Source organism: Microcaecilia unicolor, chromosome 4, assembly GCF_901765095.1.
Source record: "Microcaecilia unicolor chromosome 4, aMicUni1.1, whole genome shotgun sequence".
In the NCBI taxonomy this organism is placed as follows: Eukaryota; Metazoa; Chordata; class Amphibia; order Gymnophiona; family Siphonopidae; genus Microcaecilia; species Microcaecilia unicolor.
The window spans coordinates 182,789,980-182,805,847 of record NC_044034.1 but is presented as its reverse complement, the minus strand read 5'-3'; the positions used below and the strand labels follow the sequence as shown (position 1 = coordinate 182,805,847).

General features: G+C 41.9%; 1 protein-coding gene across 3 annotated transcripts in view; it reads left to right on the top strand.

Moving 5' to 3' along the window:
• The first annotated feature begins 3,761 nt into the window (after positions 1–3,761).
• The window catches only part of COPB1 (coatomer protein complex subunit beta 1), a 152,273-nt gene continuing 140,166 nt past the window's right edge, over positions 3,762–15,868 (top strand). The window contains exons 1-2 of one of the 3 annotated variants that reach the window (XM_030201038.1): positions 3,762–3,844; positions 11,730–11,864. In XM_030201038.1, coding sequence (XP_030056898.1) covers positions 11,774–11,864 — 91 coding nt within the window. In that variant the 5' untranslated portion in view covers positions 3,762–3,844; positions 11,730–11,773. Of the gene's footprint in view, positions 3,845–3,894; positions 3,973–4,003; positions 4,194–11,729; positions 11,865–15,868 lie in introns of those variants that run through there. The other 2 variants (XM_030201040.1, XM_030201039.1) reach the window with 2 other exon arrangements.

Genomic DNA, 15,868 nt, shown 5'->3' with positions numbered 1-15,868 from the left:
TAGGAACAAAAACAAACTTATTTATTCAGTATCACAATTCCTCATGTACAGCCACAAAACAACCTTTTAAGGTGGATAATGTTCACAGTGAGCTCCTTTTATTATCGACCAGATAGAAGAGATAGAGTTTTCAGTTTTGGCACAGTATAAGTCATTAGGGGATACATTGGAGTTCAGTTGTAAGTAGTGACAGTATAAGTCATCACAAGAACAAAATAAAAGAAAACCAATGGGCTGAATTAGGGGTTTATAGCTAATTTAGTTATGTTAAAAGACATCTGCAAAACATGAAGTGAAGATGTGATTCCATAAGCCCCAATGAAAGGATAGTTTAATTTTACTTCCATTTAGTTTCAATATATTCCATCATCTTTATAACACCAGGCTTCCCAAGGCAGATTACAACAACAGTTAAGATGAACCCATTAAGAAACAGGATATCCTCACTTAAATCTCCTCATCTGTATTGTATAGAAGTGTAGAAAAATGAGCACAAGTCAAATTGCAAAGTTTTTAACTGCTGTTTCTATCAGCTACACCTTTTCTTTTTTTTTTTTTTAAAGCTGTTGTAGTGATGTTCAGTTTTTATTTTGTACAATGGACTCACCCTGTCTTCATCCAACTTCCTCGGCTGATACCGATTCCAGTTTTCTAATCTTCTTCCCTTCCATCCCTCATATCTGTTTTTCTTTAGCAGCCCGTACAGCGATAACAGGCTGCCCGAGCCGGTGTTGAATGCTTCCCTCCTCTGCTGCGTCCCACCCTCGCGTACACAGGAAGTTGTTGTGTCAGAGGGGCGGAGCAGAAGGAAGCATTCAGCGACGGCTCAGGCAGCCTGTCAGCGCTATAGGACAGCAAGGACGGGCCGCTAAAGAAAGCAGGTTTGAGGGACTGAGGGCGGGAGAGAGCGAAAGCGGTGTCTGCTAGACTCGGACGGGATGGATGGTTTAGCGTAGCTAGGTGAGGCGCAAGAGAGATAGGCGACGTTTTCCCTTGAAATCTGATTAGGGGAGCGGTCGCTCCCCTGGCGCCCCACCTAGCTACGCTTCTGACTCTGCATACAATGCAACACCACAGAAAGAGAAAATGTCCTCTAGTACTGTGCAAAATATAAAGGCAGCAGATGTAAATTTGAGAAAACTAACAAATACCAATCACCACTTTACAAATTAACAAATAGAAATAAAACAAATATAGAAAATAAAATAATACAATTTTATTGGACTAATACATTTAGCTTTCAGAGGCCAAAACCTCCTTCCTCAGGTCAATACAGTATAGTGCTGTTACAGTATCCTATCCTGACCTGAGAAAGGGGGTTTTGTTCTCCGAATGTTAGCCAAAATGTATTAAAATTAGTCCAATAAAAAGATTACCTTATTTACATGTTCTATTTATAAACATTTATTAACACATCTACAATACTACTTTATCCTAAAGCAAAAACATAAAAATATATATTTTATTTACAGTTTGTTGTTTCTGGTTTCTGCTTTCCTCATCTTCTTTTCACTGTCTTCCATCCATCCAGCATCTGTTTTCGCTCTCTCTCTGCCGTCCCCTCCATCCACTGTCTGCTCTCTCTCCCTGCCCCTTCCATCCATTGTCTGCCCTCTCTCTCCCTTACATCCAAATCTGCCCTCTATCTCTGCCCCTTCCATCCACCATCTGCCCTCTCTCCCCCTTCCATCCACTGTCTGCCCTTTCTTTCTGCCCCTTCAATCCACCATTTGCCCTCCCTCTTCCATTCATCCAGGGTCTGCCCTCCCTCTCGCTCCCCCTTCCATCCAGGATCTGTCCCCTCTCTCTCTCTCTCTGCCCCCTCTTTTCGGCCCCCAGTTTCAGCCCCACTATCCCACTAGTCCCCAGTTTCAGCCCCAACCCTTTTCTCCCACCAGCCTCGAGCTTCAGCCCCCAGACACTTCTCCCTGTCCCCTTTTCAGCCCCCAGTCCCCACAGTTTCAGCCCCTGCCCCCTTTCAGCCTCCAGTTCCAGTACTAGCCCCCTTATCCCACCTACCCTCCTTTTCAGCCCCCAGTTCCAGCCCCCTTCATCCATATGCCTTGCATTAGGGCCCACCTTTTCAGCCCCAGACCCATTCTCCCACCTGCCCCAGGCATGGCCCCATTCTCCCTCCTGCCCCCTTCTCAGACCCCAGTTCCAGCTCCAGATCCCTTCTCCCATCTGAGCTCCCCTCCCAGACCCAGTCATCTCCCATCTGAGCCCCCCCAGACCCAGTCCCCTTCTCCCATCTGAACCCGCCCAGACCCAGACCCAGACCCAGTCCCCTTCTCCCATCTGAGGCCCCCCAGACCCAGTCCCCTTCTTCCATCTGAGTCCCCCCCAGACCCAGTCCCCTTCTCCCATCTGAGCCCCCCTCCCCGACCCAGTCCCCACTTGCCCACCAGCTCCGTCGACAGATGGCCCTTCCCTCACTGTGTCCTGCCCTCTGATGTAACTTCCTATTTCCGTGAGGGCGGGACACAGTGAGGGAAGGGCCGACGCGATGAGGCAATTTGCTTCTTTTACAGCAGAGCAGACGCGAGGCGCTTCACTGATTTTTTTTTTTTAAGGCTGGGTGCCGGGTTGCAGGAGAAGAGGGTCATCTGTCGATGGAGCTGGTGGGCAGGTGGGGTCTGCAGCACCAGCGGAGCACCCCCCACCCGCTGACACCCAGGGTGGACCGCCCCCACTGCCCCACCCTTGGTACGCCACTGAGGCAGAAAAATATTGAAGTAAAAGGAGAATGAAATGACAAATGGCCAGAAACCTTGGCAAAAGAGTTAAGCAAAAACAAAGGAAAGCAGAATCAAGAGACTGGGAGCAATACAATTAGAAAAAGTAAATGGCCATACAACAAAGGTAAAAAAAATAATGTTATTTTTAATTTAGGATAAAGTAATATGGTAGCTGTGTTAAAGTTTCAGAGACCAATACTTCCTGCCTCAGGTCAGGCGAAGATACCATAACAGCATTATACTGACCTGAGGCAGGAGGTTTTGGCCTCTTAAAGCTAATTGAAAAGTGTGTTAGGCTATTAAATAAATTGTTTTCTGAAATGGCATGAGTTTGAGGTGTGCCAGGGGGTGGAGCCATGTAGAGTGGGTGGATCCAATGCAAAGTGGGGCAGGGCTGTGGGTGTGTACTAAAATCTCCCTCTCAAAAATTGGGACCTCTTGGCAGCTCTGCAGCAGGACATGTTTATCCACTCCTATCCTAGCTGAGATAATATTTAACCATCTCTCTGACCTCATGTGCAACTTTCTTTAAATTAGTCACCTTATTTTCTAACTCTTCCTCTCTTACCATCCATCTTTGTTTATACCCTACACTGTCAATTAAAATGTTCTATTAGGTATTGTGTTGACATTATACTATGCCATACTTTGTACTGTTATTTGAATATTTTTACTGCTGTAATTGTCTATTGCCTATGCTTGGTTTATTATTACTGTACACCACCTTCAGTGCATTCCCTAAAAAAGGCGGTAAATAAATCCTAATAAATTCTATGAGAAGGATGGCAGCTCTTATCCTCACTGTATGAACTTGGAAAGATCTGCAGCAAGTATCAACAAATTGCTGCCGGCCAGAGTCCACAGCAGCTGCTCTTCGCCCTGTATGTACTCTTCTCCTCAATGACTGGAGAAAGGCGATCCCGATGAATGCTGGCTGGCCTGGGTACTACGGCTGCGGTTGCGCAGTATTCTGATCCTGCACGGCTTCCGTAAGATTGATGTGGCTGGAGCTCGAGCTGCTTCCTTCCACGTCATCACACCTTACACGGAAAGCGAACGGCGGCTTCCTCAGCAGAGAAGTGCTACGGACGCGGCCTGAGCAGCAGGTAGGAGGCCTTGGCGAGCTAGCATACTGGGGCAGCGCTGATTCGTGGCTACCTCCCGGAAGGGGAAGGGAAGGCGCGACTGCTGCCAACCTGGAAAGTCCGTTCGGGCTCTGACAGTAGTGGGGAAGGTAAAAACGCTGTGCCGGAGCCTCGAAAGCGCGCTCTCTCTATGTAGCTTGGAGCTTTGCGGCTTCCTTTTTATAAGAACCGCAGACAGGGCCTAAAGGTCCGGAACCTGGGGTCTCAGTCGCCGTCTGTCCTACCTTAGAGCGGGATTTGAGAGCAAAGTAATGCACGGCATGGAGCGCCGTGAGTATAAGGGCTTTCCACAGCACAGTGGAGTATCCAGGCAAGTTACTCTATCTGTTGAAGTCAAAGAGGCCAATTGGGTTTTTGTGGCTGAGGTACAGAGAGAAACGGGGGCATATAGAAATGTTATGAGTAAAAATCATTTGAAAGAGTGAGTGTCACCCCAAAAAGTAAGACTGAAGGCCAGAGAGGTTTTTCAGATGGTGCATCAGGAGTATAGATCTAAACCAGGGGCTCTGAACTCAGTCCTTGAGATGGATGTAGCCAATCAGGTTTTTAGGATATCTGCAATGAATAGATAAATTTGCCTGGCGGGGCTGGTGGTTGGGAGGGGGGGGGGGGATAGTGCTGGTCAGACTTATACGGTCTGTGCCAGAGCCGGTGGTTGGGAGGCGGGGATAGTGCTGGGCAGACTTATACGGTCTGTGCCCTGAAGAACACAGGTACAAATAAAAGTAGGGTATACACAAAAATTAGCACATATGAGTTATCTTGTTGGGCAGACTGGATGGACCGTGCAGGTCTTTTTCTGCTGTCATCTACTATGTTACTATCTCCACTGTATACATACATGTCTCATGCATATTCATTGTGGCCATCCTGAAAACATGGCTGGCAGGGTGTGTCCAGAAGACTGGGTTGAGAGCCCCCTGATCTAGACAGATCTTTAAGTTCACATAAGTATGTTTATATTGTATTTTTTGGTCAAAAATACAGTACAGTAACAGTGTAAAACAAGAGCTATCATTACCAAGATAAACAGTATCTGTTAGAATGTCATGCAAATATTACTATAGAGAACAAATCAATATATAGAATCAACAGCAAAAAAATTGTTATAAATACAAATAGTACTTCTGTAGAAATGAAAATAAAACTGAAAAAAGAAATACCCTAATATGGGTACCAAGATACACTTGGTGACTAGACCTTTTCAATTGATTTGTACCTATTGGTACATTCAGCCGCTTTGCATTCATATTCATGAATCATAGCATTAGTATGCCACCAAAAGGTAGTATTAAGCAAAGATGCAGTTTTCCAATTTGAGACGATTGTAATAGCTAAGACAATATCTACTAATAGAGATTGCCATTTATCTAATGGTTTGGAGAGAGCTAATGATCTAAATAAAATTATAGACAAAGTCAAATCTTAATTTTTAGGGAGAAAGTTTTTAATTTCTGCCCATATAGATGTCCAGAAAGACAAAATCAAGGGGCAATAATATATCATGTTATTTAGTTCCCCTCATGATAAAGTGCAATGCCAGCATTTGTCATCTTGTGAAAGACCAGCCTTAAACATTTTATGTGGGGTCCATGTAGCTCTATGGATTAAAAAGTACAATGTTTGATTGAGGCTGGTAGACAGAGTGGGTCTGTTAACACTATGAAAATAATTTTACCATTCTGTGTCTATCAATCCAATTGAAATCTGCTTCCCATTTTGTTTTTAAAGGTTAACTAAGAGGAAGCAATTTATTTATTTCTTATGACCAAATATAATGGCTGAATTACATCTTTTTCTACATTAGTAATCTGTTTAAAGTGTGGTATTTTAGGAAGACCTTTTTTAATACTATGTTGTAATTGTAACCAATTATAAAATTATGTTGTGGGAAGGGTGTATTTCTCCATTGAAAATTGAAAAGATACAGATGAATTCTCTAATAATTTTATTTAAGGACCAAATTCCAAGTTGACACCAAGATAAATAGATAAAACCCTATGGGCCCCTTTTTCTAAACCACACTAGCGATTCTCGTGCGGCAAATGCGACAAAGCCTATTCGAATTGAATGGGCTGCATTGCATTTGCTACTACTACTACTATTTAGCATTTCTATAGCGCTACAAAGAGTACGCAACGCTGCACAAACATAGAAGAAAGACAGTCCCTGCTCAAAGAGCTTACAATCTAATAGACAAAAATAAAGCAAGCAAATCAATTAATGTGTAGAGGAAAGAGGAGAGGAGGGTAGGTGGGGTGAGTGGTTACAAGTCAAAAGCAGTGTTAAAGAGGTGGGCTTTCAATCTAGATTTAAAGATGGTTAAGGATGGGGCAAGACGTAGGGGCTCAGGAAGTCTATTCCAGGCGTAGGGTGCAGTGAGACAGAAGGCACGAAGTCTGGAGTTGGCAGTAGTGGAGAAGGGAACAGACAAGAAGGATGCTGCACAGGGAATTACTAGCATGGTTTAGTAAAAGGGGGTCCTGTATTAGCAATCTTTATGTTGGTGTTACGCCAAATGGGTGCAGTTATAGACTGCCAGCAAGGAGTAGATAAGATCTTAACTAAAGCAAGTCAAGCAATTAGTGTACATCTTAAAGGTTCTAAATCAGGGGAAATAGTCAAGAGTTTAATGTAAAGCAGACATTTAAGAGGCATATTATAAAGATGTGCGTTTTCTATCAGGAAACAATTGGGATTGTAAGATTCGTCAGTTTGATTAGATAACCATTGGAATCTATAACTTATAAGATTAGGAAGGTGGTAAGTATAAAAATCAGGGAATCCAACACCTCTGTTGTCTTTTTTTTTTTTTTTGTAATTTATAGTCTTATTAAAAAAAAAAAAAGGATGGAGCCAGCATTGGTAACATACTGATGCCTATGTTTACTAAGGTGCACTATGGGTGTGTTAGCTTTTTCAAAGCGCATAAATGGTTTACGTGCGTTAAATACTAACACACCCATAGAAATGTATAGGCTTGTTAGCATTTAACGTGCCTTAAATTTAAGGGCGCGTTAGAAACGCTAACGCACCTTAGTAAACATACCCCTAATATAGTAATTGATAGAAGGCGTAACCTTTGATGTAAAGTATATGTTTTCTTTAGGATGTTATTCATATTTAATTCCATCATTTGGGCTCTGTCTATGGAAAAGCATGAACTATAATGAAAAAATGGGTGTGGAAATACCAACGCAGTAATGCCTCCGGGCCAACATTGGCCAGCGTTTCGTGAAAACTGGGTCAGGGTCACAAGGCAAAATATTCAACAAAAATGCATTAAAAAAAGCATCCAAGCCTCTTTTTAATGCATTTTGTGGCCTGGGGGCATTTCTGCATCTTTAAATCCCTACCAGATGTACTTTGAGTACTTCATTCCAGCCATGAGATAGGTGATTGAGTATTGATATGTTGTGTAGTTTGCATTTTTGGATGAAGTTACTCTGTTTGTAGGAAGGTTTTTTGCCAATGATGAAGCAAGGTTTCTTTTTTGTTTTTTGTCCGCCATAGCTCTGTAAAAAGGTGGTTCCAGCTACTTTGAGTCTTTTCCTTCCCAGCTTTGCTATATAAGATTGTTATACTGGGGTTTCATCTTTTGTGGAGTACTGAGTATTTTTGCTATGTGGAAATCATGCCCAGATATTTAATATATAAAGGAGAACAGCAAAAATTAGCAGATCATAAATCTGGCTGCGTTGTGTGGTCATTCATGGTCATGGCCTTAAATTTGTCACAGTTGATTTGATATCCAGAAAATAAAGAAAAATGATTAACTAGTTTAAGAAAAGCTGGAATCAATGTCATTGGATCTGTCAAAAAGGTCCTGAGGTCATTTGCATTCGCCAACAATTTGAATTCATACCCATCAGTAACCACACCAGATATATTAATGTTCTTTCTAATGGTAATCAATAGGGGTTCCAAAGCTAAATTGAATGAAAGGGGATAGTGAACATCCCTGTACTGTACCCGTAGCTAGATTGACATTATCAAGAAGATCACCATTTATCTGAATTCTGGAACTTGGTTTAGTATACAATACTTGCACCCATTTAACAAAATCAGAACCACATCCAAACCATTCAAGAATTTTAAATAAATATGGCCATTCAAATATGTCAAAGACACTTTCTGCATCCAAAGAGATAGCCAAGGCAGAAGATGAGATTTTGGTGTTTGTAAAAATCAATAATGTTTAGACTGTCGGAATGCATGTAAAAGTAGTTAGTATTAGTTAATATTTGTTACATTATAAGACCTAGTAGTAACATAGGCATCCATATGACTGGGTCTGTTAGGCTGCAGTTGTAGAACTGGGTTAGCAGCAGGGTTTATCTTGCAGGTTGCAAGTTCTGTAATAGCTAGATGCTCTAGCAGAAATGCAGGTACTCACATACTGGGGAGGCTAAATCTTTGGGTAGCATCACTGCTAATATTGCTGGCCATGTAGATTTTTTACAGAGCTTTGTGGTTAGGCAAGGAAAATGATGCCTTTAGTTAATCCTTTACCACGTTCCTTAGAACTTCCCAGGGCACTCCTCCTGGGAAGACATGAGAACATGTGGTAGGAGTAAAGACACAAGCTGCAATTGAAAACGGCGGCAGCAGCAGTGGTCAACTACAATGACGACATCCAGCCATGACAGCAGCTGCCAGATGACATTATTAGATGCCCACTGGAAGATTCGATTTTCCGTGTTTATGAGTTATATTCAGTAAACCTAATTTTAATACTGTGAAATCTGAATGATCTTGACTCATGTATCAGTTTTCCGCAGTTTAACACGCATATTTGCACTCTTGATAAATCTCTCCATGAGATTGATTCCTACTGTGATAGCATACATTTGTCCTCACCCTCAGAGAAGTTCAATATTTAAAAACATCACTGAGATGAAAGTCTTAATAGTGATTAAATCACTGAAAGCAAGCAAAGCCCCAGACTTCGCCAGATTTACCTCCAAGTTTTATAAAAGATTTCAAGAGAAACTTGGGGGCCCATTAACTAGGCTATACAGCATACTGCAGTTCCTGGCGAAGAACTTGACTCCCCAGCATAATGTGTCAGAGACTTGGAAAAAGCATTCCGTTCAGAAACAACATGCTGAAAACTGGCAGAGAGTGAGTCATGTTTCATCGGAGTGTGTCTAACTCTAGATTAGCTGTTTGAAGTTAATGTTAGAATCCTTATCAGTATATAACTATACTAAATCCCTGTTCAAAGCTGCACACCTCTGATCTAAAAGAGACTGCAACTGACTAAGCGGTGCAAAGAAAAACTACGAGAATGGTATGGGATTTGCGTTACAAGACGTATGAAGAGAGACTTGCTGAACTAAACATGTATACTCTGGAGGAAAGGAGAAACAGGGGTGATATGATACAGACGTTCAAATATTTGAAAGGTATTAATCTGCAAACGAACCTTTTCCGGCGATGCGAAGGCAGTAGAACGAGAGGACATGTAATGAGATTGAAGGGGGGCAGACTCAAGAAAAATGTCAGGAAGTATTTTTTCACAGAGAGAGTAGTGGATGCTTGGAATGCATTCCCGCGGGAGGTGGTGGAAATGAAAACGGTAACGGAATTCAATCATGCGTGGGATAAGCATAAAGGAATCCTGTGCAGAAGGAATGGACCCTCAGGAGCTTAGTTGAGATCGGGAGGCGGGGATAGTGCTGGGCAGACTTATATGGTCTGTGCCAGAGCCGGTGGTGGGAGGCGGGACTGGTGGTTGGGAGGCAGGGATAGTGCTGGGCAGACTTATACGGTCTGCGCCAGAGCCAGTGGTGGGAAGCGGGGCTGGTGGTTGGGAGGCGGGGATAGTGCTGACTTATACGGTCTGTGCCAGAGCCGGTGGTTGGGAGGCGGGGCTGGTGGTTGGGAGGCGGGGATAGTGCTGGGCAGACTTATACGGTCTGTGCCCTGAAGAGCACAGGTACAAATCAAAGTAGGGTATACACAAAAAGTAGCACATATGAGTTTATCTTGTTGGGCAGACTGGATGGACCGTGCAGATCTTTTTCTGCCGTCATCTACTATGTTACATGAGAACATACCTAGTGTTTGTCCCTAACCCATCTTTTCTCTCAGAATAATGTTCTACCCCCTTTCCCTCACATTACAGTTTGTGTTTACATTCAATTGTGTTTATCTCATTTACTTATTTCCTTTGATTTTTTTTTTTTACTTTTAATATTAATTATTATGAACCACATAGATGGCATATCCATGTGGTGGTATAGTAAACACCAATGAACTTGAAACTTGATCTTGTGTGCTTATCTACTCAAGATGGTGGTGTACAAAGAACATAGGCAAAAAGACATCTACTATAATAAAACTCACCCTCAACGTTCTGAGGACACTGACGTCAGTGAAGCCAAGCTCTGACTTCCTTCAAAAAGGTTCGAAGGTTCGTGGTGGTGAAGCCACCAAAATCGCTCCGGGCCCCGCCCTTGAGGGCGGAGCAATGGCAGAACAACGAAGGGGTTGGCAGGGAGGGAGGCGGGGGGGGGGGAATCGCTCTGGGCCCCGCCCTCGTGTCAAACGTCATGACGTTGGGGGCGGAGCAATGTCAGAACAACGAAGGGGTTGGCCAGGGAGGGAGGGGTGTTGGCGACGAAAACCTTGCTAGCGCCCGATTCATTTGCTCTGAAACGGGCCTCTTTTACTAGTCTTTAGATAAGAAATCTTACACATGGTCACAACTCTGGCTGGCAGCTATGATGTACCCATGTGCCCATAGCAGTGTGAACAGAATAAATGGGCAGACTGGTTGACTTTTTTCTGCTGTCTTATTACTGTCGCTTATTGCTGGGTGTTGACTGTTAGGTGATCACTATACCACCTCGGTGCCTGTCACCTTTCCTTAGCAGAATATTACAGATGTTTGCTTGATGCCAGTTCTCAGCCTCTTGTCTTCCCTGATGATATTTCCAGGTATTGGCCAGATCTGACCCTCCTTTATATTCTGAATTTCTTGAGTTGATTCTCCTCCAGGCCTTTGTTGTCATAAATAACACTCCCTGCACAACAACAGTCAAGCTGTATTTATAATGAAAATAACTGAAAGGACATAAATTTTGTATACCGGGTCAAACAAAAGGTTGATTAGGCCCCATATCCTATTTCCAGTAATGGCCAACCTGGTCACAAGTACTTGGCAAGCTCTCATAGATTCCGTGGTGCTTTTCCTCAGAGATAATCAGTAGTTTTCTCTAAGTTCACTTGCAAATGTTTTTAAGTTCAGCTGTATAAATCTATTTTCTAAATTTTAACAATGATATGATCTCATTTGTTTGGAATTTTAATAACAAATTGCAGGACTTGGTGACCATGGTCTACCATGTTTTTTTTTTGTAAGTAAATACGTTTCATGAAGTATTTTCTGGGTTTCTTGTCAAGATTTATTTTTCTTGACCTGGCAGTTTTCCCTAGTTTCTTTGTACTTCCAACTCAGAACCCTGATTCGGATTTTTCACTAGGAGCCTTTATTCAGTTACCCAGAGAGATTCCCAAATTTTATAGGCCCCCCTATCCCAACATACCTCTTCTGGTCATTGCAGTGATGGTCCTGCTTTAAATCTAACTTCTATTGTCACCTTGAAACAATGACGATGACTCTCTGTCTTCTCCCACCAGCTATGAATGCTGCCCCTGCAACATCCCCATCTGATCCCGGGATTCAACCAAGGACATTTCACCTGCACATTAGCCAAAGTTGCTGACCTGGTAACAAGTAGATTTCAGGTTTCATGGTGTAGGAGAGTCTCTGGTATGTGCCTGTACAGTGACTGAACTTATAATTTAAAAGAAACTTTAACATTATTGTCTATTTCAGACTTCCCAAAGCATTAGAGTGGAAGACAGTTTTAATCAGGAACAATGACAGCAGCAGAAAATGTTTGTTACACTTTGATTAACGTTCCAATGGATTCTGAACCACCGTCTGAAATTAGTTTAAAGACTGACCTAGGTAAGTGGAATTCAAGGTGATGAATTGAGAGAGAATATTATTAAAGTAAACAATTATTTTACAGTAAACTGATAGTTGAGGAATTATTTTTGAAAGCACAATCTGCGCTTTAGTTTTTCCCCTGTTTACAAATCCATGCGGCGTTGCTGACATAGCCCATTCAAAGTGAATGGGCTGTGTTGGCAGTACTGCACTGCCAGCTGCTAGCGTGGCTTTGTAAACAGGGGCCTTTGGTTTTTTTTGTTTTATGCTCGATCAATTGTTTTATTTCAATGCAAAAACACTGCTCCTGGGTAAATATTAAGCCACTGCTTATTGTTCATTAAGGGGCCCTTTTATCCAACAGTGGTAAAAATTGATCTTAGCACACCCTTATGCAGGTTATTCCTGCACACTAAGGTCATTTTTACCGCTAGGGTAAAATGGCTGATTTTCCTATTTTTTTGTATTAGTGTCATGTGCTAATTTTCCCATTAGCACCTGGTCCAGCAGGACTTTGTGAAATCCTGTTTTTTATTATAAACCTCACAGTCAAGCTACAGCAGATAATGTGGTTCCTCTTGTTTATCAGGGAGGAATGCAATCATCTGAAAATAAGAAAACTACTTCACAAAGGTTAGCATTCCAGCAGAAACACAAGAATGCAAACGTTTGCAACATGTAGACAAAACAGGAAAAAATGCTGGCTTGAGCCTGTCAGTAAATCTCACAGTTAATGTAAAAGCTACCTAGCTATGAAACATACTACAGAGAATCTGAAGAATTAAGGACAAGCTTTGAACCCAATCTAAGAAAAGTGAGCTGTAAAAAAGTACAAATCCTAATGAGGCAGACAAAGGTGCATCCTTGACTGACCTTTACAGGATTCACATAGGTCAGACAAGAAACAACCCATAAACGTCTTCAAGTCTTGTGAAAAAATTTGGAAATTAAAGATTGCCCTGAAACACGAAGCAGTTGACTGGAATGATATTAAAAGAAAAACAAATTTGGTGTAATTTAAGTATAAAATGCAGTTATATCAGCTGTAATAGGGACAGCTGAATAATCTCATAAGACTTGAGTGAGAAAAAATCATAACGGGAACAAGGGCACTGTCCCAGAGGAAGTTCACCGCAGGACATAATTGATGGGCAAACTAATTTGCACAGCTCAAAAAAGAAAGCAGAAGGCAATACAAGAAAACAGTTTATGTCAAAGAAAAAGTCTCTGTACAATAAAGTTCAGGAATTATAACGCTAAAAGTTTAGTGAGCTCAAACAAAGTAAAGTTTCTTAACTTAAAACAGGGCATTTAACAAAAGAATGTGGCTAAATATACAGGCAGCTGATATCCCCCTGAAAGAAAGCACAAACTGGACTTCACTCATGCCCACACATGCTTATGAAGGATAGCAAAAGAAAAAAAAATGATCGCTGCTTTCAAGCCAGACAACCTCTGCCGGGAAGCAAGAAAAGAATGTTCAAAAAGAAGTGACTTTTCTATCCCCAGATCAACTGCCAAAAAATAAATGTTTTTTTTTTTTTTTAACATATTTTATTAAAGATTTTATGTAAATTTTACACCAATATGGAGACATCACTGCTCATACAGTCACACAAGGAATATATTACTACTGAAAAACATCATGTATCCTATCTTACCAACATTATATAATTCCTTCTTCACATTTGTCTCGCAAAAAATAAATGTTTAGTCACAAAACGACTCCCTTATCAAGTAACAGACTGTTTGCAACTAAAAAATATCCCTCTTTCCGCTATTGAGTTACGCCGCAAGAAATCTGGACAAATAGTCTCCCTCTCTGTACAATAAACTCTCCAACACTTTCAGGTTCATTTTCGAAAGGGATGGACGTCCATCTTTCGACATAAATCAGAACGTGGACCTCCATCTCCCAGGGACGTCCAAATCGGTATAATACATAAGTAATGCCATACTGGGAAAAGACCAAAGCTCCATCTAGCCCAGCATCCTGTCCCCGACAGCGGCCAGTCCAGGTCAAGGGCACCTGGCAAGCTACCCAAACGTACAAACATTTTATACATGTTATTCTCGAAATTGTGGATTTTTCCCAAGTCCATTTAGTAGCGATCTATGGACTTGTCCTTTAGGAAACCAACTAACCCCTTTATAAACTATGCCAAGCTAACCGCCTTCACTACATTCTCCGGCAACGAATTCCAGAGTTTAATTACGCGTTGGGTGAAGAACAATTTTCTCCGATTTGTTTTAAATTTACTACACTGTAGTTTCATTGCATGCCCCCTAGTCCTACTATTTTTGGAAAGTGTGAACAGACGCTTCACATCCACCTGTTCCACTCCACTCATTATTTTATATACCTCTATCATGTCTCCCCTCAGCCGTCTCTTCTCCAAGCAGAAAATCCCTAGCCTCCTTAGTCTTTCTTCATAGAGAAGTCGTCCCATCCCCGCTATCATTTTCGTCGCCCTTTGCTGCACCTTTTCCAATTCTACTATATCTTTCTTGAGATGCGGCGACCAGAATTGAACACAATACTGAAGGTGCAGTCGCACCATGAAGTGATACGGCATTATAACATCCTCACACCTGTATACCTTTCCTAATAAAACCCAACATTCTATTCGCTTTCCTAGCCGCAGCAGCACACTGAGCAGAAGGAAACCCGATTTCGGATGTCTCCAATTGCACTCAGTCAGAAGGACGTCCAAATCTCAAGGGGGTATGCCAGGGTGTGTTCAAGGCGGGACTTGGGCGTTCCTAAGACATGGACATCTTTCAGCGATAATGGAACAAAACAAAGCCGTCCAAGACTAAAACTTAGACGTTTTGAGCTAGACCTGTTTTTATAACAAATAGCTGCAGTGGGAATTGAACCCATGTTGCCAGGATCAAAGCCCACTGCACTAACTGCTAGGCTACTCCTCTACACACAAGAGGTGCCCCAAATGACCAGATGACCACTGGAAGGACCCGGGAATCACCCCCCTTTTCTCCCCCAAATCACAAAACATTTTTCCAAACAACACTTTCAAAAGGAAAAGATTAGACTTTTTTTGGTAGAAAATGACCTTTCCTGCTCTGATTTTGGACATTTTACAAAAAACGTCCAAATTCAGACTTAGTTGTCATATCCAAAAATGCCCCTTGTGCATTTGACTTGCCCATAGTCACAAGGAGCAGCAGTGGGAATTGAACCCATGTTGCCAGGATCAAAGCCCACTGCACTAACCATTAAGCCACTCCTCCTCTGTTTTGGATGACTTACATTTGGACGTCTTTGTTTTCAAAAATGGCTGAAAGTTGAAGGCATCCAAATTTAAGGATGTCCTTGGATTTGGACGTCATTGACGGTATTTTTGAAACGAAAGATGGATGACCATCTTTTTTCGAAAATATGTTTTTCCCTGCCTCTGGATTTGGATGTTTTACAAAGATGTCCAAATCCAAACTTAGCCATTTTTTTTGAAAATACCCCTGTTTGTCTCACTTTATTCTAAAGTTCAAACAGTAATAAATGCTGTGACAAGTTTTTAGCACAATCACAAGTCGCCAAGACACTCTCAGCAAGGCTACGAGATAACGGGGCAGGAAAGATCCCTCCTTTGACCAGTACAAGAAAGAGTTAGACTTTTTAGCAATTTATGGTATTTTACATTGTACAATTTAATATCCTGAACCATTAAGAGAAGAACAGTACATACGCAACCTACAGAGACTAATTTGTTATCATGCTCCCTCTTCCACAGATCATTTACAAGTTTCTTTTCCAATAAAGAATTACTGGTGCACACAATTTTCAATGCACTATCCATTTCGTACTCTCAATGAAATTAGTTGAGAATTAAAAATTAACTTCCCCCATCAAAATCTAAATAAAAAAACATAGCAATACTTACAGCAGCCAGCTTTAAATGTATTTACACGCACACTTTCAAGTGTACCTTTGACGTCGGCACCTCTCAGCTTATTAAGCTGGACTCAATACCACTTCTCAAGTGGCCTGCTCTGGAGGATCC